Source organism: Coffea eugenioides, chromosome 10 (genome assembly GCF_003713205.1).
Source record: "Coffea eugenioides isolate CCC68of chromosome 10, Ceug_1.0, whole genome shotgun sequence".
NCBI classification, from domain to species: Eukaryota; Viridiplantae; Streptophyta; class Magnoliopsida; order Gentianales; family Rubiaceae; genus Coffea; species Coffea eugenioides.
The window spans coordinates 3301736-3324817 of record NC_040044.1 but is presented as its reverse complement, the minus strand read 5'-3'; the positions used below and the strand labels follow the sequence as shown (position 1 = coordinate 3324817).

Below are 23082 nucleotides of genomic sequence, written 5' to 3'. Positions count from 1 at the left end.
CATTTTTCTTTTTTTCATTTTCATTCATTTTCTTTTTCTCAAAATAACTTAATAAAAATAACTAAAGTGCCCAAAGATTGAATTTAAAGAAATAAACATATTTTTGTGAATAAATTTTCCTTTTTCATGATTTTTCATTTTCATTTCAAGAAAGCATTGAATAAAAACCAAAAGACTAAAACATATTTTTGACGTTTTCCTTTTCTTTTTTCTAAAAACTCTACGCTAATTTTAAACTTAAAAGCTAAAACTAAAAATTAAAACTAAAAGTAAACAACGAATGCAAGCAATCTAAAATGAAAATCATGAAATAGATGCTACATAAAAATTATTCAAAATTTGGTGTCTACAAGTCAAAGAAGAGGTGTGGAAAGGTGGGGGAACAGGAGGTGTAAGTGATTGTGGCCACAAACGGAAGGGAAAATGTGTTGGATGGGCACGTGTAAAGGTCTTTTGTGACCTGGAATCTGAAGACTTGTTGGGCGTTGCAGTTAAGCAGAAAGGGGATAGAAAAAGTTGAGGGGATTCTAACTGTAAATGTGAAATGTGGGGCTCTTTTATTCAACAACGGGTTTAGTTTTATGTTATCTGATAAATAAATTAGAATTTAAGGAAAATGAGTACTGTGTGAGTATAATGAATGAAAGTCGTAAAGAACTGATATTTTATTCAATAACGGGTTTAAATTTATTTTTAACCGACAAGTAAATTTCTATTTAAGGCACCTTGGGTATTGTGTGAGCATAATGGACGAAAGGCATAAAGAGCTGGTCTTTTTTTATTTTTATTTTATCCAATAAATAAATTTCTATTTAAGGCACCTTGGGTACTATGTTGTTGTAATGGAGAAAAGCCATAAAGAACTTGTTTTTTATTCAACAACGAGTTAATTTTTATTATATCTAATAACTAAATTTTTGTTTAAGAAAAATGGGTACTCTATTCTTATAATGGACGAAAGCTTTGAAAAGTGGGGCTCTTTTATTCAACAATGGGTTTATTTTTATGTTATTCGACAAATAAATTAGTATTTAAGGAAAATGGGTACTCTGTGAGTATAATGGACGAAAGTCATAAAGAGCTGGTCTTTTATTCAATAATGGGTTTTAATTTATTTTATCCGATAAATAAATTTCTATTTAAGGCACCTTGGGTATTCTGTGAGTATAATGGACGAAAGACATAAAGAGCTGATCTTTTATTCAACAATGGATTTATTTTTATTTTATCCGATAAATAAATTTCTATTTAAGGCACCTTGGGTACTATGTTGTTGTAATGGAGGAAAGCCATAAAGAGTTGGTTTTTTATTCAACAACGAGTTAATTTTTATTATATCCGATAATTAAATTTTTGTTTAAGAAAAATAGGTACTCTGTTCTTATAATGAACGAAAGCTTTGAAAAGTGGAACTCTTTTATTCAACAACGGGTTTATTTTTATGTTATCCACAAATAAATTAGTATTTAAGAAAAATGGGTACTTTGTAAGTATAATGGACGAAATCCATAAAGAACTAGTCTTTTATTCAACAATGGGTATATAAAGAGCTGGTCTTTTTTTTTTTTTGTCCCGTGCTAGATGGAGGGAAATTTCCCTCTATTATTCCAGGGTAATTTTGGAAACTTGCATTTCATAAACCAGCATCTATGGGTATTTTGGGTTGTTCAGTATTTTCATAAAGATATTATTGTCTTTTCAATATTCCGTTTATGTCCATTAGAGTTGACTGTTAGTTTTTGGGGTAGACTGAGGAAAAACAAACGTTGGGGGGTAAAGTGAGAAACGGTCTATACTTAAAGGGGATAAAGTACGATTAACCCGAGAAATTATTACTTTCTGTTCTTTTTACTTTGTTGTAGCAGTCAACTTTATAATTTAGTAAGCATGTGATTACTTACAACTTTGTAAATTTTAAATCATTACTTACAACTTTGTAAATTTTAAATCACTTGTGGTCCATTCAAAAATATTGATGGCTCTTCTTTTCTTTTTCTTTTTTTGGCAAAATAAACCAAGCTTCAAAAATTTTCTATTTAATTATCATTAGTTTTATTGAAGCCAATTTCTAGTAATTTTATTATTTAGTAATTGGAGTTTTATTTCATAATTAATCATGTTGTTTCTTATTCAACGATTCTGATAAATTATCAATAGAGTATTAGGTGGAGTATTTTCTAAAAATTTAAGAGAGCCTAAAATAGTCTATAGAAAATTTATTAGATTTTTATTGTGGTGAGATTTTCTTCTTTGTTTGAAATATTAATGACATTTTGAGTTAAGTTATTTATTCTCTTTTCTCCCACATAAATATTTTTGTTTGTGATTCTTAAATCCTTTCAATTCTATAATTTTGCAATTAATTGTTATTAGAACTCATAAAATTTGTTTTCTACATTTTTCGTTATCATATCATCCGACAATCCTTGTCTTACCTAACGTCCATTTTTTCTTTTTTGGCAATTCGACGGAATGATAACTAATACGACTTCTCTATATCATGCAGATATGTGCTATATAGAAGAGATAAATGGCCCGTCTAAAAACTACTGTGACAAGAGCAACACTCAGTGTCCATGTGTGCCAGGCAAGGGGTATTACGGCCGCGGTCCACTACAAATATCATGGAACTTCAACTATGGACCAGCAGGACAAAGTATTGGGTTCAATGGACTAAGTCAACCTGAACTTGTAGCCAGGGATAATGTTATTTCATTCAAAACTGCCTTGTGGTTTTGGATGAACAATTGTCATTCTCGTATCATTTCCGGCCAGGGTTTCGGGGCTACAATTCGTGCCATTAATGGTCGGCTTGAATGTGACGGTGCAAATCCAAACACTGTTAGTGCTCGTGTTGGGTATTATATTCAATATTGTCGGCAACTGGGTGTTGATCCTGGTCAGAATCTCAGATGCTAGGGTACTTCTGGAGAGCCGAAAGTGCTCGGAAGGGATTAATATGTTGAGCTATAAAGGCTTAAAACTGATTGGATATTAATAAAATTACCAAAAGGTGTTTACCTTTCTTGCTCTGTTAAGTTTTGAAATCATATAATTGATTTTGTTGGTCTTGTTTCGATTTCTTGGAGTATTCACAAATAGGCATGTTCCAGTTTTGATCCCTTGATCATATTTGTCGAGCTTTCGACTTTGGTGTTTCACTCTCAACATGCCTCTCCATTGAAGTTTCCTCACGTCTTTCATTTACTTTTTATGTGGATGTTGCTGCAATATGTTTACTAGTCAAAGAAGATGTGTGGAAAGTTGGGGGAACAGGAGAAGTAAGTGATTGTGGCCACAAATGATAAGGAAAGTGCGTTGGATGGACACGTGTAAAGTTCTTTTGTGACTTGGAACTTGAAAACCTGTTGGGCATTGAAGTTAAGCGAAATGAGGATAGGAAAAGTTGAGGGGATTTCAAAGTGTAAATGTGAATTTAGTTTTATGAAAGAACGTAGAGCTCAATTTACGTTTAATAAAAGAGGATGAAATTCAATGTATGTTAACATAATTTTTATTTCTTTTTAATTGAAAATAGTTATATTTATATTGCATAGTTATATATTTGTTTTTGCACAAGTGACATATTGAAGCATCTTCTCATAATGTGCAATTTAGGTGGTTTGTGATGTTATAAGATATTCAATCAAATGTTATTTCTTGTCTTAATTTTAGTTATGACTATGCTACATATTTATTAAATAGACATACTATTATAATTAAAGTTAATATTTGATATTTTAGGATGCCATATATTTAAATAGAATAAAATTATTTTGAACATAACATATTAAAATAATTTTGGCACCCCCAAGGAAAAAATCTTGGCTTCGTCACTGCTTAGGAGGAAATTGCGGCCTATTGCTAACAAAAGATTGTGAAAATTTACCTTTATACCCTAATTATTTGAAAAAATCTAATGAACAAATTTTGCAAAAGAAACATTGTTTCTTGTCAACAAATTAAGTAACTAATAAAACCACCTGTAATGTTGCTTTAACATATTTAATTTATGTTAAATACAAAATCTACTAGTTTTCCTTTCATAAAAATATAAGTGTAACAATTTTTCAATTTTAGTTACAAACATTTATGTTTTTTACATAAATGTAATGATTCAGAGTAAAATGCCCATAAATAGCTAGTATTTTGTTGATGTAATGCAAAAAACTCATAAACAGCTGGTATGTTATGGGCACAATCTTTTTTACTTTCACATATTTAAAATTTGTTAAATACAAAATCTACCAGTTTTCCTTTCGTAAAAATATAAGTGTAACACTTTTTCAATTTTAGTTACAAACATTTATGTATTTTACATAAATGTAATGATTCAGAGTAAAATGCCGATAAATAGCTGGTATTTTGTTGATGTAATGTAAAAAACCCATAAAGAGCTGGTATGTTATGGGTAATATCTTTTTTACTTTCACATATGTAAAATTTGTTAAATACCAAATCTACTAGTTTCCCTTTCATAAAAATATTAGTGTAACACTTTTTCAATTTTAGTTACAAACATTTATGTATTTTACATAAATGTAATGATTCAGAATAAAATGCCCATAAATAGCTAGTATTTTGTTGATGTAATGTCAAAAAATCATAAAGAACAGGTATGTTATAGGAAATATGTTTTTTACTTTCACAAAAATCAGTTTATGTTAAATACCACCTGCATGGCTGTGTTTAGCACTGCTTACGCTTCCTCTTCGGTGTTTTATTCCTAGGCCTATTATACTTATGTGAATTCCGTGACACCTCAATACATTTTCAGCTTTCGCAGTACGCCTCACGGTCGATGGGCCCATGAACATTTCCAAACCGCCCGCACCTGTTATAGGTAACACTTGCTTTTTTACAAATATTCCCTTCATCCTCCGTACATGTCAGCTTTGCAACGTGCCTGCTTTTTTGCCATATTCTTTACCTTTCCATACCTATCTTGTATTAGTTGAATACACTACAGAATTTACCCTTTTTATGTTTCAATATGCTATTGGCAATTTTAGCCGTGATGTTTCTCAAGGTATGATATTTGAGGATCATAACTATACTAAGATTATTGTTGAGATGCCTTGAATTAAATCTTCGCCCTTCGCTGAGCTGTACGGCGGTCTCGCTGCGAGGTCAGCGAGTCGGGGGTCCAGGGGGCGACGCGCCCCGGCTGGGGGTCTGGGGGGTCTTTGAACCAAAGACTAAGGAACATAGAGCGCTATTATCCGAAGTACTGAAGACTTTGAATAAGATCTAATTCAACTGGCTGAAGAGACTAATGAGGGAATTATAAGGTCTTTGGTTCAATTCTGTTTTATCTTTCTGCCACCAAAAGGCCAATAACTCATCTGCACACGCATGGTGAGACAATGAACGACGAGAAACAAATAACTTTCATTTAGACCTGGCAATTAGGCGGGTTGGGCGGATTTTGGACGGGTTAATATTGGATTTTCATTTAAATGGGTTATACCCAACCTACCCAACTTTAGATTAGGTTGATTTTGGGTTGGGTCATATTAGATTATCTCAAACCCATGATCCAAATATGACCCAACATATTAATTCATACATTTTAATACATAAACTTTTTTCACATACATTTTAACATACAAAAAATATTTTTTTCACACATATAAACACATTTTCACATACATAAATATATTTTCACACACACTCACTTCTTAAGTTCCTTGAAAGCACATCATAAATAGAATAATATTTTATATTACTTGTATTGTGAATTTTAGATAATAAATTGTACATTTAAATAGATTAGCTAAAAAAAATTGTTTACTTTATACTTTTTAATACTACTAATTGATTGAAACTTATTAAATGACTGGAGACATTACTGCATTTTGGTTTTTTGGACTCGGTAATTAAGAGGGAAAATTAATTGTCTTGCTGATTCCAAGTTTCTCATGAAGTTGAAGATTGGAGGTATTTGCTTCAGACAAAATGAAATCATTGGACTAGCTATGCCCAAGTTGTCATAATTAATCAAAACAAAATAGAATCCGCAAGTCAACTATATTGATTTGAAGTTAATATCATGATCTATATACATATAATATATATTAGAAGGTTTTTTTTTATTGATTTGATATAGTTAGATAATTCATCACCTGATTAATTAGAATCATCTAGGATCATACTTGATGCTATTGTCATATTAATCTTTTAGAATTACCAGAGCTCTGATATAAAGCAGAAAATATAATATGCTTGTAAAACTGGTATTGGTCCCCAAAAAATTATTAAAGAAAATCCCAAACTTTTTAAGAAATAAATGAGAGGTGAATTCATGAACTATTCTGACATTTTTACCATCGAGATTGCATTATTTTGAATTATCGAAAAATTAGGCTAATACAAAGTAAGCTTTTGTTTGTAAATTTGAAGAATCCGAAATTATATAATGCTAAAAGGTTAAAAAAGAAATTTGTACGATATTATACATACACGAAATATTAACAAACAAAAGCCATCATGAAATATTAAAAAAGAATGCAATTAGAACAAATTTAAAACTCTATTTACGTACACGAAATATTAACAAACAAAAGCAAGTAGCAACTTGAGAACAACCACAAAAAAAAAGAAAAAAAAGGGGGAGGAAAACAACATACTCTTAAAAGGCATAATAAATTATTATAAAAGTTAAGCAAGTTTAACTACTGTTATAAAAGTAAAATAAGCATGAGTTTTTATTTCAAGTTTCTTTTTTCTTTTAAATAAAAATTTAAAAAATTGATTGAAAATATGTATATATGAGAATTTTGAATACAAATTAATCAATGAATTATTAACACATGTCCAAATGCAAATAGTTGGACATATGTGTATTGAATCTTGTATTTATTATTTTGAATTACATTTAAACAAGTTAGGTATTGGGTACTCAAATAAAAAATCCATCCTGCCCAGTGAATAAATTGGGTTGTTCTTACCCAACCCAACAAAACTCATAACCCAATTGATCCAACCTATGCTTTAAAATTAATGGAAATTAATGGGCGGATTGGGCGGGTTGTTGGGTTTGGACTTTTCTGCCAGTTCTACTTTCATTTGTAAAGTCTATGAGAATATGGGGAAACTTATGCATCGAACAGATTTTTTTTTCAGCTCATGGTAGAAACCAAAAAATTGGGCAGCATAATAAGCCCTCGAGTAGTAAATGTTAGTTTTTATATTGGTATCGTTTCCTATACGCTACCAAAATTTTACCAATTAATTCATATAGTATGCAATAAGAACTCTAAAGGAAAAAAAAAGGACTATGCATTTTATTTAGGATTCTATATTTATCAACTGGATAAAATTTGATCATTTGAGTTCTTTTCACTACAACAGTGATCAAATTTTACATGTCCAATACTTTGCATGATAAGGTAAAGATCGTGCTTTAATTGTAAAGCTTACACCCTTTAAAATATTTTTTTTAAGCCAAATGAAAAGTATGTGTAGTAGGGCAGCCCGTGGATCTAGAATGGTACAAATATCATCTGTGTTCTGACTCAAATACGAGACTGAAGTAGGACTACAACATAGTTAGTCGTCATTAACATCAGATGATACAGACAACATCAAGTTATCTTTTTTGCACGCATTATATTTGTGACTTGTGACTTGTACTCACAATTGTTGATATCAATTGGCCAAATTTTTTCTTTTCCACAATTCCCATTCCGAATGCCAAGAAAGAAGGTTGCTACAATTTGACAGTGACAAAGTCAATAGATTAATTGAAAGTCAAGCACTAATATTGCTTTTTATATCCATTCCCTTCAGTGCTCAACTTCAAGATTTCCAACAGTAGCAGTTCTCCATACTTCACACAAGCTTATCACTTTTCCAGTTCTCTATGCTATAAATATCCTTCTTACTCAAACAATTTCTGTCCACATCCTTTTCTCCTTCTTCAAGTACAGAAATGAAGAATTTTCTAATCATCATTTTCTCCATTGCAGTTCTTGTAGGGTCCTTTTCCCAGCTGATTTCAAGCCAAAACTGTGACTGTGAACCAGATTTATGCTGCAGCCAGTGGGGCTATTGTGGCACCAGCGACGACTATTGTGGCAAAGGCTGCCAGTCCGGCCCTTGCACCGCTGCATCAGATGGCGGTAATAATGGTGTTTCAGTTGCTGATGTTGTGACAGACGCTTTCTTGAGCAGGACTTCTGATCAAGCTGCTTCAAGCTGTGCTGGAAAAGGGTTCTATACTCCATTGGCATTTCTTGAAGCTCTGAATTCGTATTCTGAGTTTGGAACAGTTGGTTCAGTTGATGATTCTAAAAGGGAGATTGCCGCCTTCTTTGCTCATGTGACTCATGAGACTGGACGTAAGCTTTGAACAACTCCACCAAGGAGATTTAGTTTTTTTTGAAATTTTTAGTAACTTTTCTAAGTCTGAGATCCTATTTACTAAATCTTTGTACAGTTCTACATAGGATGTTGTTCTGTGCACTGTTGTCCAAGAACTTTCTTCAAACATAACGACATTAACATGAAATACTTACTATTGTCAAATAACTTAAAATGACCTACCTAAAAAAAAAAAGAAATTTATCATGAGGGTGTGTCTCTTATAACTGGGCAGAGGGGTTATTGTTTTCCTTTTTTTTCTACTTTGTTGTATTGGTTATTTATTTAGTCTGTGATTACTTATAACTTTACAATTTCTTTATAACATACGGTCCCTTCTTAATTATTGATGACATTGTTTTGGGGTTGTTCTTGATTGATTATTATAACTGACTATAGTTTCTGATTTTAAATAATCAATTTTTTTATGTTCTCATTTATTTTTGTATTTAGATTATATATTTTTTTAATAGTAAAAATATCTAAAATCCATGATGTATCAATGAGTGGCTTTCGTGTATGCAATTGAATACAGTGATAATTGATACAGACTTCTCTATATTGCGCAGATTTGTGCTACATAGAAGAGATAGACGGCCCCTCCAAAGATTACTGTGATGAGAGCAACACTCAGTACCCATGTGTGCCAGGCAAGGGATATTACGGCAGGGGTCCATTACAAATATCATGGAACTTTAACTATGGACCAGCAGGTGAAAGCATAGGGTTCGATGGACTAAATGAACCTGAAACTGTGGCCACAGATAATGTTATTTCATTCAAAACTGCCTTGTGGTTCTGGATGAACAATTGTCATGATCTTATCATTTCTGGTCAGGGTTTTGGGGCTACAATTCGTGCCGTTAACGGACAGCTTGAATGCGATGGTGCAAATCCGGACGCTGTTAGTGCTCGTGTTGAGTATTATACTGAATATTGTGACCAGTTGGGTGTTGATCCCGGTGATAATCTCAGGTGCTAGGGTACTTGTAAGAGTTTCGAAACTAATAAAAAATAGCAGAAGTTGAGTACCTTTGTAGTTCTTTGACAGCAGAACGGAAAACTGATTTCAACTCAACTTCTTGGCGTATCTGCAATTATTAAATTCCATTTTTGATCCCTTATCATGTTTGACTTTCTTGTTTCATTTTCAACACATTCTTTGTCAATGATTTGGTGATCACATCTTTCATTTATGGGTTTTTTTAACGGGTGCTAATAAGGCACTCGCTAACATATTTAACGTTCATCTAATCTATCATGTATATACATCTATTAACAATTATTAACCTTTCTTGCATTTATATACTTTTCTTATTTAATTTTATCTACTCTCTCTTGTATTTATTTATTTTTTCTAATTAATTTTACATTTCCAAAAACATGACACCTGACATATATTTTAATCACGCTCTATGGACACCTGTTAGACAAATCCTTCATTTATTATTATTCTTCTTCATATTTTCATATGCTATTGGCAAAATTTAGTTGTGCAGAACTCGGTTTATGCCTTTCTTTCACCAAAATGCCCATAATACATCTGTATGCACTGGGGGAGACAGTCAACGAGATGAAGACAAACAATTTTCATGGGTAAAGTTTGAGAGAAAATAGGGAAGAAAATTTGAGGACACTTTAAAGTTAATCTTTTACAATAAATAAACAAAATTTGTGAGAAAACAATGAAGTGCCTTGAAAGTTGCCATAATTTGGCCTCAAATCCTGGTTCCTCCAAATTATATATTGGGAAAATCGTTCAAAATGTCTCTCACATTTTACAAGATGACTTTTTTTATCCCTCACTTTTAAAAGTGTAATTTTACGTCCCTTACAAATTCATATTGACCAAATTTGGTCCCTACCTAGGTTTCCGACTAGTTTTTTGCCGGAATCCACCACGTGACTTGCATGTGATCATTTTGTAAGGGCAAAATTGTCAAATCAAATTTTTAAATAATCTGATTCATAGTCCCTCATATTTCACAAGATGAATTATTTCGTTCCTCATATTTTAAAAAATGAATTTTTCTATCCCTCACATTTTTCAAAATGAATTTTTCATCTCTCATTGATCATGTGTACGAATAACTTTTTTTCTATAAACCCATGTGTATGTCTATTTGATTTTATTTGAACATTATGAATACCATGTAATTTATCTCTATTGAATTTCATCTAAGCATGCTAATCTTGGTTATACATATGCAATAGATATATATAGGGGTTTAAAACTAATAATTTTGTTTGAAACCCATGTGTATATTTATATGATTTTACCATTTGAACCTATTCAATATTTGTGGCCTTTCTTTTTTAGTAATAAATTATTTATTGAATTGTGTAATAAGGTCATCTAATTAATGGGTCCTAACTCGAATTCTATAATTGTGCTAACAAATTTCAGTTTAAATTTGAAATTTCTACTCGACACTTTAAGACCAACAGTTGAATTACTTGCCTTGTGATTGTCTTAAAATTTGAAAGTGCCAATCACTTATTTCTTTTTGTCATACTTTTCTTTTGTTTACTTTTTCTATCCAAATTTAATTCGATATAAATACTTGACAATATTTAAGATTAAATGCCTTCTTTATTTTCAAATTTCGAGTAAAAGAAAATGAATATAAGTGAAAAACTAACAATTTTTTTAAACTCATGTATTTATCTATTTGATTTCACTTGACCAGTACGAATAGTATGTAATATATCTCTATTTGATTTCATATGCTATTCGTATTGTTCAGGTGATATCAAATAAATATATACATGGATTTAAAAAAAATTATTCACAACATGATCAATAAAAGATGAAAAAATTTATTTTGAAAAATGTGAAGGATGAAAAAAATTCATTTTGTAAAATATAAGGGACGAAAAAATTTATTTTATGAAATATGAGAGATTACGAATAGAATTATATAAAATTTGATTTGACAATTTTGCCCTTAAAATATGATCGCGTGCAAGGCACGTGGTGAATTCTGACAAAAAACTAGTTAGAAACCTAAGTAGGGACCAAATTTGACCAATATGAATTTGTAAGGGGTGTAAAATTACATTTTTAAAAGTGAGGGACGAAAAAAATTATTTTGCAAAATGTGAGGGACGTTTTGAATGAATTTTCCTTATATATTTAATGAAGCCGTCATGGGCGGCTCTGATTGGATGACGATTACGATACTAAAATACAAGCACAAAAATGTCTTCGGTTGCAAATTTAGTAGTTTCATTTAGAGTTTATTGTTCGTTAACTAACAATTAGAAAGATAACCAATGAAAAAAACAAACGAAGTTTCTCCAACATCTCTCTACACAACCTTCAAGACAATTATTTTTTTGGAAAAATTACCAGTTTAGTCCCTAAACATTTTCACTAACGCTAATTTGGTCCCTTAAAGTTTTTTACTATGAAATTAGTCCTCAAAGTAAAATATTTACGCTAATTAAGGACATGCGTCGCAGCGCTGCTCCAAACTTGTCTCTTATTGAAGTAGACGGCGGTCCATTCAAGGGCTTTTTGGGCACTTCATGCCAAGATCATTTTAAGGCTTGGATAGAAAATAAAAATGCGTCCAATATATGCCGAAATTAGGAAAGCTTCTGAGAGAGTGTGTGTGAAACCGATTTAGGGCTTTTTGCTGCTGACTGAAATCTGCATTAGTGCACCTGAATCAGATGATGGAAAGCGATTTCAATAAAATCAAATCGCTAAAGATGGAACAATTGGGTGAGCAAAAAAGTGCTGGAGCTAAAACCAGTGAAATGGTAGCGGGAAAGTATGGTAAGTCCAAACTTATTGTGAAATTTCATTACATTGTTGCTTTCATGGTACTTTTCTTTAGCTCATGTGGTCCTTTTGTTGGCAAATTGCATTATATTGTTGCTTTCATGGTACTGGAATGTTGCTTTTTCCGATTTTTCTTTAGCTTATGTGGTCCCTTTGTTGGCAAAATTGCATTATATTATTGCTTTGATGGTACTAGAAATAGGGATAGAATAAAGGTTGAGCATGTGAAAAATAATTAATAAAAATTTTTGTCTTTTTGTGAAAAAAATAGAAACAGGACACAGATTGGATTATTTTAAGCTGAAAATATTTCATGGTGGGGTATTATTTGGACCACCAAAAGAAAAGTATTTCGGGGACAGTGTGGAATCTTGTAAGGGTGTTCTTGCAAATGGACTAAGTTTGAACAGTCTCTCTGCATTCTGTATTTTGCTTGGATATGAAGGTAATGTAAAAATGTATTATAGAGTTCTAGGCAGAGAGAATGAATTTAAACTTTACAAAATAGATAGTGAAGCTGATGTTGTAGATATGGCTGTCATAGGAAGCCAAATTGGTGATATTGAACTATATTTGGTGCAAGAATTTCATATTAGGTTGTTGGAGAGTAAATTAGACAGGTGTAATGTTGGTGCGGCTGAGTCTAGTGTGTCAATAGAAGATTGTTGTTATATTGACATAACCTTCGATGACTGCACTACCTTTGAAGATACTACAGTGCCAGTTGAAGTTATTGAGGAAGAAGATGATTGCATTGTTGATGATGATGCAGAATTAGAGTCTACTGATGCTGAAAGTTTTCATGATCGTGATTATGACTTTAGCAAAGATGAAGATGATGTGATTTTCCAAAAAGTTGTTGCTAGTACTGAAAAAGAGGTAAAAACTGATCAGAAAATAGGAGAAACACTTGCTGGTGGAGAGACTCAAGGTAGTAAAAATAATGCCATAAAACCAACTGATGATACAATAGGAAAAACAGCACCATGCAAATAAGAAAGTAGCAAAAATAGGGTTGATCAGAAAATAGGAGAAACACTTGCTGATAGAGAGACTCAAGGTAGTCAAAATAATGCCACAAAATCAAATGTTGATGCACTAGGAAAAATAGCAGCATGCAAAAAAGAAAGTAGCAAAAATGGGGTTGACGAGGATGACTTGAATCTATATGGTGGAGATCCCATTGTAGTGCATGAAGGATCTAAATAACTACTGTGAGTCCTCGGATGAGGACAGTTTAAGAATGAGGAAGCCAAGATATATCAGGTTTAGGCCTGAAATTGACATGGCAGAACCAAAATTTTATGCTGGGTTGTTATTGGATGATAAACAAATCTTCAAGAGAGCAGTTGATTACTATGGTGTGAAATGGGGAAAAGTTTTTCAATGGAAAAAGAATGATATTAGAAGAATAAAGGCTAATTGCAAGGCTGCAAATTGCAGCTGGTTCATTTATGCTTCTAAAGAGGCTAATAATGATGCATTTGTCATGCGAACCATGAGACCACCTTGTCATTGTGGTAGGACATTTTATCACAAAAGGGCCAATTCAGGTTTCTTAAGTAGACATTACATGGAATTCCTTAGGTTGAATAAGAAGGTGACAGTTGCACAATTCATGGAAAAAATTCACCTTGAACTCAATGTCAACATCACTAAGCACCAGACAAGCAAGGCTTTCATGAAGGCCAAGTTGTTGATTCATGGTAGTTACAAAAATCAATACAGAAAGCTGTGGGACTATTGTGAAGAACTGCTTACATGTAATCCCGAGACAACAGTGCATATGGAGACCAAACTTGACAAAAGCAGTGGTAAGGATAGATTTTTAAGATTGTATATATGCTTTGAAGCGTTGAAAAGAGGGTTCAAAGTTGGTTGTAGATGTGTGATTGGGGTGGATGGTTGTCACTTGAAGGGTCCCCATCCCGGAATATTGTTAACAACAGTTGGTATTGATGCAAATGACTACATTTATCCTGTTGCTTATGCCATGGTGGAGGTCGAAAATAAAAATTCTTGGAAGTGGTTCATAGAATTCTTGAAGTATGATTTGTCAATTTCTAAACAGAAGAGCTGGACTATCATTAGTGATAGGCAAAAGGTAACATTTTGCTGCTTATGCTTGTTGTCTTTGTTTTTGTCCTATTTTAATGATTCGTCTTTTGCTTATTGGTCTACACTTGCAGGGTTTAGGATCTGCTATTGAAGAAGTGATTCTAGGAGTAGAGCATAGACATTGTGTACGGCACCTACACAACAACATGAAGAAGTTGCACCCTGGACAATCCATTAAGAATAGATTTTAGGCGTGTGCACGGTCATCCTATATGAAGAGATTTGAATCTAAAAAGGAAATTTTAAGAGAGTATGATCGCAATGCTCACAGGTGGCTGCTAGACAACACTAATCTAGCACACTGGTCAAGATCACACTTTAGAGAAGCAGCAAAGTGTGATATTCTATTGAATAACTTATGTGAGAGTTTCAACTCAGTCATCCTAGAGGCTAGAAAAAAACCAATTCTTGGTATGCTTGAGAACATTAGAGTTTATCTCATGGCAAGATTAAGGACAAAAAGAGAATGGATGAAGAAACAGACTAATGACATTTGCCCAAAAATTCAGAACAAGTTGGAAAAGGCAAAAACTGAGTGTGCTGCCAATATTGCTCGACAGTCAGATGACAAAAGATTTGAAGTCCAACACATCTATGGGGGAACCTATGTGGTAGACCTAGACAAGTGTACGTGTACTTGTAGAAAGTGGGAGCTCATAGGCTTGCCTTGTTGTCATGCCATTACATGCATTTCACTTGCCGGTGGCAAACCAGAGGACTATGTGCACAAGTGTTATTCAAGGGAGGCGTACTTGGCTGCATATGAACCTGCTATTGCTCCAATAAGTGGTCCAAATGCGTGGAAATCCTCGACCAATGAACTTGTACTGCCACCTAAGAAAGTGAGACTTCCTGGAAGGCCTAAGAAAGCAAGTCGAAGGGAACCGGATGAACCTCGAAAAGGCAGTAATGGAGTTACAAAGTTGTCAAGAGCAGGAGTATGTCCTCTGAGTTGCTCGAACTGCCATGAAAAAGGACACACCAAAAGAAAATGCCCCCGACTTATACCACCAGAACAGTTAACTACACATGGTAGCAGTAGGGGGCCATCTTTCAATAGTAATAGGTGCAGAAATTGTCAAGAGTTGGGTCACCATAGAAAAACTTGCCCAAAAATCCACAACAGCGAGCAAAGTTGTGCAAATGAGATAAATACTTCAACAGTTAATTTGTTATTCCTACCAAACACCTACACTATTCTAAGTAATATTAAGTCTATTTGCTAATGTTTTCTCTAAACAGAGGGGTTATGTCCTAATGTGTCTAATTCACAACCAGTTGTTCGAAAACAGCCAGAAGCTCATCAACATCATGCTTGGCAAGGCTATACAGTTGGAAAACAAGCTGCTGGAGGTGCAGGACATAGTTGCTCCATACTCAAATTACAACTCGCATGTTAATTGTATCTATGTAGCCACTGATAATTATTATTTTCCCTTGTAGCTTCATGCGCACGAACTGAAGTTCAAGAACCAGCTAAAACAATAGAGTTGACATCTTCGGCTCCTAGTCAAGTTCCTAAACAAAAGACAAAGACCGAAAAATGCAGAATTTGTCGAGCTCCAGGACGTAATAGGAAAACATGTCCTACATATCAAGCACAATCTTGGAGAATATGGAAGGCATCTATGGATGCTTATGGCCCATATGTTGAGTCAGTTGGGAAAAAACGCAGGATAAAGTAGAGGGTTAGTTTATGAGATGAAAAATAGTTTCTACTTTGCATACTTTCTTTATAAGGACACACTTATACTTGCATGTTTATGCAGGCACACAAGCTCATAGATGATCCAGACGAGGAGAATGAACCCAGAACTGAAGACCATCTAGCTGGTTATGAGTAATGGCAAGTAGCTGCAGTAGCTCACATCCAAAGTTGATCAATATATTAGTTGGAGAATATAGCGACTGAAGGCAGTTTTTTGAGCCTACTTATGGAACATGTATCCTACCTAGTTCCCTAGTTAAATCGTATTAGTTGGAACATTTAGTTTGCTGGAATTGTGCTATTATTTTGGTACCTAATGATCATGTCCAACTTATATGAACATATCCCTTTTTTGTTAATGGTTGGAATGATACTCATTGGCAGGTTCTGAAATTTTTTATTGCTCAGGTTGTTATCTGAAAAAACCTTAATGTACTATGTATTTGGTTGCTAGTTAGGATTTTTAAAAAATGAAAGCAAAACTCTGCAGAATTTTTTTTTTGGTGAGTATGACATAGTTGATATTTAGTTGCAGTCATAGCTGGTTGTTTTGCTGTTGTGTTGCTGTAGAGTTTGGTTTCAAGGTTGGGATTGTTCAAATTCAAAGCAAAACTCTTCTGAAATTAAACATGAGAAATAAGTACCTAACCATGTTTCAATAGTCATACATAACACAATAGCTTTCTAAACTAGATTCAACATCCAGCACTATCTAAGCTACTGCAACATTTTGAGTCCTTGCTCTACATGGCTTTTTTTGGCATTATCACTCAACACTATCATTAATAAAATGCAGCAGCCAAACACAACCAACAGTAATAGTTTCATCCTTTTTTTCATATTTTTTATTTCTTTCTTCATTTCCATGTTCTCCCCCTCTGCTTTTCTTAGTTCTCGTAGCAATTTCACCATCACGTTCTTGGTGTACTCTGGCATGGGAGGATCGTGCCATTAAAAGAAATTGCAAGCATGGCGCATCTGTAATTATCATATATTCTCATATTAGTAATAAAAAAAACAATTAGCCTAAAAAAAAGGAATGAACCCAAATAAATCCCATTCCAGTTTGGTCTCTTACACCGTAATTTCTGCATCCGTAAAACCTTCTTGATGGATTTGCTGTAGTCCACGAACTAACTATTTTGCATACTTCTCGGCAATGGCACTCCACACGGGAATCTTCAGTGTAGTTTTCAACCTTTTGACCACTGAATCCTCCAAGAGTTGAAGTGTGATATGTCCTGTTCCTTAGATCTCCATTGGTGGCTGAACTGGACGACCACTCATCCATATTTCTCCTCCTATTGTGCGTTCGAAAAAAGGAATTTGAAGACATTTTAGAATGAGATCTGCTCAAGACCCTAATTTGGCTAAATTGGACCACCTCTCTTCTCCATCTGGGTTTTCATTTGCTATGTTTAATTTTTTATCTTGGCATGAAGTGCCCAAAAAGCCCCTGAATGGACCGCCATCTACTTCAATAAGAGACAAGTTTGGAGCGGCGTTGCGACACTGGTCCTTAATTGGCGTAAATATTTTACTTTGAGGACTAATTTCATAGTAAAAAACTTTAAGGGACCAAATTGGCGTTAGTGAAAATGTTTAGGGACCAAATTGGCGGTTTTCCCTTATTTTTTCCTCCATGGAGGAATGCCTTCCTCCCTCTGTTTGACTTCTCTCTTTTTTTTTAATGTCTAATAAAGTATAGTGAGACTATCTAGTGAGAATTTTCTTCTCTACTAAGATATCCTAGTGAGAGTTTTATTTAGATAATTTTATATCTTGTTTTGTTAGATTTGAGAGCTTTTCAGATTTGTATGTCAAATCTTGAATTTCTTAACTTATTTTCTCAAGTCTAAAACTAGATTTGGAGCTTGAACCACTTCAATATAAAATCTAACGGGAATGATATGCATAAATATTTATTGACAATGATGATATGCACATATATTAATTGGGGGCAGATGATTTATCTGAATTTGGAATATATCAGAGGTACTAAGATAATTTTTGTTAACTTTTATATATCTTGCATCTAACGATTTTTTACTATTGCATGTTGAATGCATTTTCAGCCATTATTAGTGCAATTTGTATGTTTTTTAATAAAGAAAAAAGAGTTTTTTGTGCCTTTCCTTACCATATCGCACCTCGTCAAGCCCTCCAATGACCTTGTAAAGGTGAAATAACTCTCCACAACTTGTTCGGCATCTCAGACTAATAATAATAATAATAATAATAATAATAATAATAATAATAATAATAATAATAATAATAATAATAATAATAATAATAATAATAATAATAATAATAATAATAATAATAATAATAATAATAATAATAATAATAATAATAATAATAATAATATAATAATAATAATAATAATAATAATAATAATAATAATAATAATAATAATAAAATAATAAATAATAATAATAATAATAATATATAATAATAATAATAATAATAATAATAATAATAATAATAATAATAATAATAATAATAATAATAATAATAATAATAATAATAATAATAATAATAATAATAAATATAATAATAATAATAATAATAATAATAATAAAATAATAATAATAATAATATAATAATAATAAATAATAATAATAATAATAATAATAATAATAATAATAATAATAATAATAATAATAATAATATAATAATAATAATAATAATAATAATAATAATAATAATAATAATAATAATAATAATAATAATAATAATAATAATAATAATAATAATAATAATAATAATAATAATAATAATAATAATAATAATAATAATAATAATAATAATAATAATAATAATAATAATAATAATAATAATAATAATAATAATAATAATAATAATAATAATAATAATAATAATAATAATAATAATAATAATAATAATAATAATAATAATAATAATAATAATAATAACAATAACAATAATAACAATAACAATAATAACAATAATAATAATAACAATAATAATAATAACAATAATAATAACAACAATAATAATAACAACAATAATAATAAGAACAATAATAATAATAACAATAATAATAATAATAATAATAATAATAATAATAATAATAATAATAATAATAATAATAATAATAATAATAATAATAATAATAATAATAATAATAATAATAATAATAATAATAATAATAATACCCAAAAATGAATTAATTATCCTTTTTATGGTGAAAATATGAATTTTAAATGCTATAAGCCATATAAAAATTACTGACAACTTCTAACACTTTATTATGTTCTACTCTAATCAAACTAATTACTTAATCTTGTAATCCCTGTGCTCTTTTCATTTTCTGGTCCGTTATCTTGGCTATATACAGCCCATAGTTTTTAGACACCTGGAATCTAAAATCTCATGTCATTGTGTGGATCTCTCTGACTTTCAAAAATGCTACTGCTACTTTACTATTATTATTAGGGAGAATTGCAATTTTATCCTCCAATGTTAGGCTAGTGTGCCAAATTAATCTCCAATACTTTGATTAAAACAAATCTAGCTCCCAAAATTTATCATTTTAGACAAAAATTTGACAATTAATGAAAATTGAATAACCACTAATGGTCAATATCAAATTGCCATTAGTTAACAACTTGGACTTTACACTTTTGGTCCCTAATGTTTAGATTTTGAATCATTATATTTTTTTAATTTTTAAATAGTGATATTAAGGGTTTTAGCATGAATTGAGATGCAAATTAGAATGAAACAGTATTAAATGGGCAATAATGATTCTAATTAAACTTCTTTTGCTTTTTTTATTTTATTTATTCATGTTAATAAGTAACAATATATCATATATTTCTTTTCTTTTACGTAGTTAGTCTCAAATAAATAATTCATAGTGAGTTTTATTATTTTTATTTCTAATGATAATTAAAAACTTAATTAAATGTCCCTTTAAAATATAAGGAATATATACTTTTTGTAAATTAAGTTGATCTTTTTTTTGGGATTTTAATAGGTTACCAATTAAATTTGAAATGAAGTTGGTATTTCATATACATTATATGAACCACTAAATGATTATCAAAGTGCATAGAAATTAAAATAAATGCTTTAAAACTACAATATTGGAACATTAGTTTTCAATTCGTAGGAAAGACAACAAAAACTAAAATATAGTTTTTTAAGAATTCCTGAAATTACTAGATTTATAAGTACAATGCCTAACTACAACAATTTAAAACTTACATGCACAAGACATGCAACAATTTTTTAAGTAGTAACTATGAGATATTTAGATTACAAAGATAGAATTCTCCATTTCTTCTACTACTTTATGTTTTACTTATTATTGGTATATTATCATCTAATTATAACATATTTAACAAAGATAGACCAGTTAGGCTATGATCATGTTGTGTCAATATAAAGAGTTTTAATTAATAGTGAGAAACAATAACATACATATGTTATACCAAATTTGAAACTAACTATGCAAACGAAGGGAAACATATATATTCTTAGCATGATAAATGAAATAAAAGAAAAGAAGAAAAAGAAATTTAATTATACTAAAATTCTTATCACCCATTTATACTATTTCATTCTAATTTATATCTTAATTCATGCTAAAAATCTTAATATCACTATTTAAAAATTAGAAAAATGTAATGATTCAAAATCAAAATATTGGGGACCAAAAGTGTAGAGTCAAAGTTGTTGACTAACAACAATTTGATATTGAGCATTAGTCATTGTTTTATGGGAGAATTGTAATTTCGGTCCCCAATCTATAGTGTATGTGCGGAATTATCCCCAATCTATTTCGAAAATCAATTTTGGCCCCCAATCTATTCAATTTTGCGCTAAAGTGAACAATTGATGGGATCTTTTTAATTTCAATCGGAACTAAGTCACGTGAGATCACATGCCGGCACCTAAAACCCCTTTTTCAATTTTTAAATTTCTAAAACACGTTTTTTAATATTTTCAGCTTTCTCTTGTCTTTTGTCTTATTAAACAAAGACATGAAATTGGTAATCTCACAATCCAAACTACTCCTCTTGTTGGCCGCCGCCTTCAGATCCCCATAACCCACAGCACGAGTAAGAAGCTCAGCTTGGCCTCCAAGTCCAAGTCTCGTTCTTGCCTCCATTAGTAATGGAGATAATCTGCAATAAACACCAGAGACGGACCCAGTTCAACTCTTCTGCACAAACAACAGGAGCAACAGCAGTACTACTTCATAAGCAGGCAAGCAAGCAAGCAGCCGAGAGAGAAGAGCGGATGATAATAATTGGAAATCAAAGGGATTATACGGACCAAATCATCAAAGGGATTATACTAGTAAGTATATTCTTTCCTTATTAGCCATTCTTCACCATTGAACTGGAATGAGCATTCAATTGAACCACTAGTATATTATTGGTAGGTCATGCTTACAGCTGGAATAGACATTTCATCGGTGACTATAGAATGGGCCTTGTCTCTTTTACTCAACCATCCCGAGGTGCTAGAGAAAGCTCGAGCTGAATTGGATACTCAAGTAGGGACTGATCGATTGGTCGACGAACATGATCTATTCAATCTTCCTTATCTTCATAACATTATTTCAGAAACACTTCGGTTGTACCTAGCATCACCAATGCTAGTGCCACATGAGTCATCCGATGACTGTAAAATTGGGGGATACAATATTCTACGAGGCACAATTTTGCTAGTTAATGCATGGGCAGTTCACAGGGACCCAAACGCTTGAGATGATCCAACAAGCTTCAAGCCAGAGAGATTCGAAGGCTTGTAGGTTCAGCTATCAAGCTGATTCCATTTGGGATGGGAAGGAGATCTTGCTCTAGTTCTGGCCTAGCATGGCGGGTGGTGGGTTTGGCCTTGGGATCTCTAATTCAGAGTTTTGATTGGAAAAGAATTGGCGAGGAGGAGATTGATCTGGCTGAGGGGACAGGAGTGTCCATGCCAAAAGCCAAGCTACTAGAAAAAATGTGTTTTAAAAATTAAAAAATTGAAAAAGGGGTTTTAGGTGCCGGCACGTGATCTCACGTGACTTAGTTCCGATTGAAATTGAAGAGATTCCGTCAATTGTCCACTTTAGCGCAAAATTGAATAGATTGAGGACCAAAATTGATTTTCAAAATAGATTGGGGATAATTTCGTGCATACACTATAGATTGGGGACCAAAATTACAATTCTCCCTTGTTTTATTTCCGTTCTAAATCTACCTATTATTTAAATATGGGGACCAAAATTGCAAGTCTCCCTTTTCTGACCGAAACATTGGGGACTAATTTGAAATACAGGCCAAATATTGGGGACCAAAACTGATTTTCCCTTGTTATTTATTTTGGCTGGATCGACTGAAGAAAGCCTAGCTGGCAGAGAATTCGGGTATTAGTTGCTTCATTGATGTTGTCACACGCTTGAACTCCCAGCCTTCTGTATTCCTTCTTTACTGTACCTGGGCTGTAGTTGAGTTTTGAGGTTTCTTGTTGAATTTTTTCTTTAAAGCTTGCATATATGTTCAGGAAAGTTACATCGAAGAAGAAGAGAATGATTGATGAAGATGGCATGTTTTGTGGACTATAGTGATTCCGTACTTCCTTCTTTAGTATGAAGAACACGCGGTGCCGCACCATGTGAAAATATCATGTAATGCAAATATTAATCATCTATCACTGAGTATAATTAAAGTCAGTCATTCTTTTTATCTAATATTTATTAGTGATGAGTGATTGATTTTAGAATATCAAGTTACATGCTTCATAATGTACATGATCTACTTAATAATTTCAAGGTGATAATTCTGCTCGCTTGCTGCCTAATTTTCAAGCAACCAATCAACCATAGAGAAGTGAAGTGGATTAAGCACTTAGGCATTTCAAATCTGATGCACAATTACATTAGTAGGTATGCTTTGAAAAGATTTATTCAGTTCATGATAGCGAGTCAGTTAACACGGTAGTTGATCCGTACAGATTCGTTTTTCATGCGGATTCGCATTACTGTGCAGTAAGGTATATCACATTGATAAATTTTATTATTCTTTTTTTGAATATCAGAAATGGGATTTTCTGTTTATGGATTGTTGAAAAAATATGCTTG

The 23082-nt window shown here is 31.9% G+C and overlaps 3 protein-coding genes and 1 pseudogene across 3 annotated transcripts; all 4 read left to right on the top strand.

The window, feature by feature from the left end:
• The first annotated feature begins 2508 nt into the window (after positions 1-2508).
• Positions 2509-2919, top strand: LOC113749642 (chitinase 6-like). The gene has a single exon (XM_027293456.1). The coding sequence runs from the start codon at positions 2509-2511 to the stop codon at positions 2917-2919; it is 411 nt and encodes a 136-aa protein (XP_027149257.1).
• Positions 2920-7830: 4911 nt separating this feature from the next.
• Positions 7831-9406, top strand: LOC113749641 (endochitinase EP3-like). The gene is made up of 2 exons (XM_027293455.1): positions 7831-8342; positions 8934-9406. The coding sequence occupies exons 1-2, from the start codon at positions 7934-7936 to the stop codon at positions 9344-9346; spliced, it is 822 nt and encodes a 273-aa protein (XP_027149256.1). The 5' UTR covers positions 7831-7933; the 3' UTR covers positions 9347-9406.
• Positions 9407-13397: 3991 nt separating this feature from the next.
• Positions 13398-14463, top strand: LOC113749251. The gene is made up of 2 exons (XM_027292939.1): positions 13398-14258; positions 14344-14463. Exons 1-2 carry the CDS (start codon positions 13398-13400, stop codon positions 14461-14463), a joined length of 981 nt encoding a protein of 326 aa, XP_027148740.1.
• A 6662-nt stretch (positions 14464-21125) lies between these two features.
• On the top strand, positions 21126-22566 carry LOC113749250 (annotated as a pseudogene).
• The last annotated feature ends 516 nt before the right edge of the window (positions 22567-23082 follow it).

Coding starts and splice junctions, on each gene's coding strand:
- LOC113749641 (XM_027293455.1), top strand. CDS start 7,934: ATGAAGAATTTTCTAATCATCATTTTCTCCATTGCAGTTCTTGTAGGG. Junction 8,343..8,933: donor TGTGACTCATGAGACTGGAC/GTAAGCTTTGAA, acceptor TATATTGCGCAG/ATTTGTGCTACATAGAAGAG.
- LOC113749642 (XM_027293456.1), top strand. CDS start 2,509: ATGTGCTATATAGAAGAGATAAATGGCCCGTCTAAAAACTACTGTGAC.
- LOC113749251 (XM_027292939.1), top strand. CDS start 13,398: ATGAGGAAGCCAAGATATATCAGGTTTAGGCCTGAAATTGACATGGCA. Junction 14,259..14,343: donor TCATTAGTGATAGGCAAAAG/GTAACATTTTGC, acceptor CTACACTTGCAG/GGTTTAGGATCTGCTATTGA.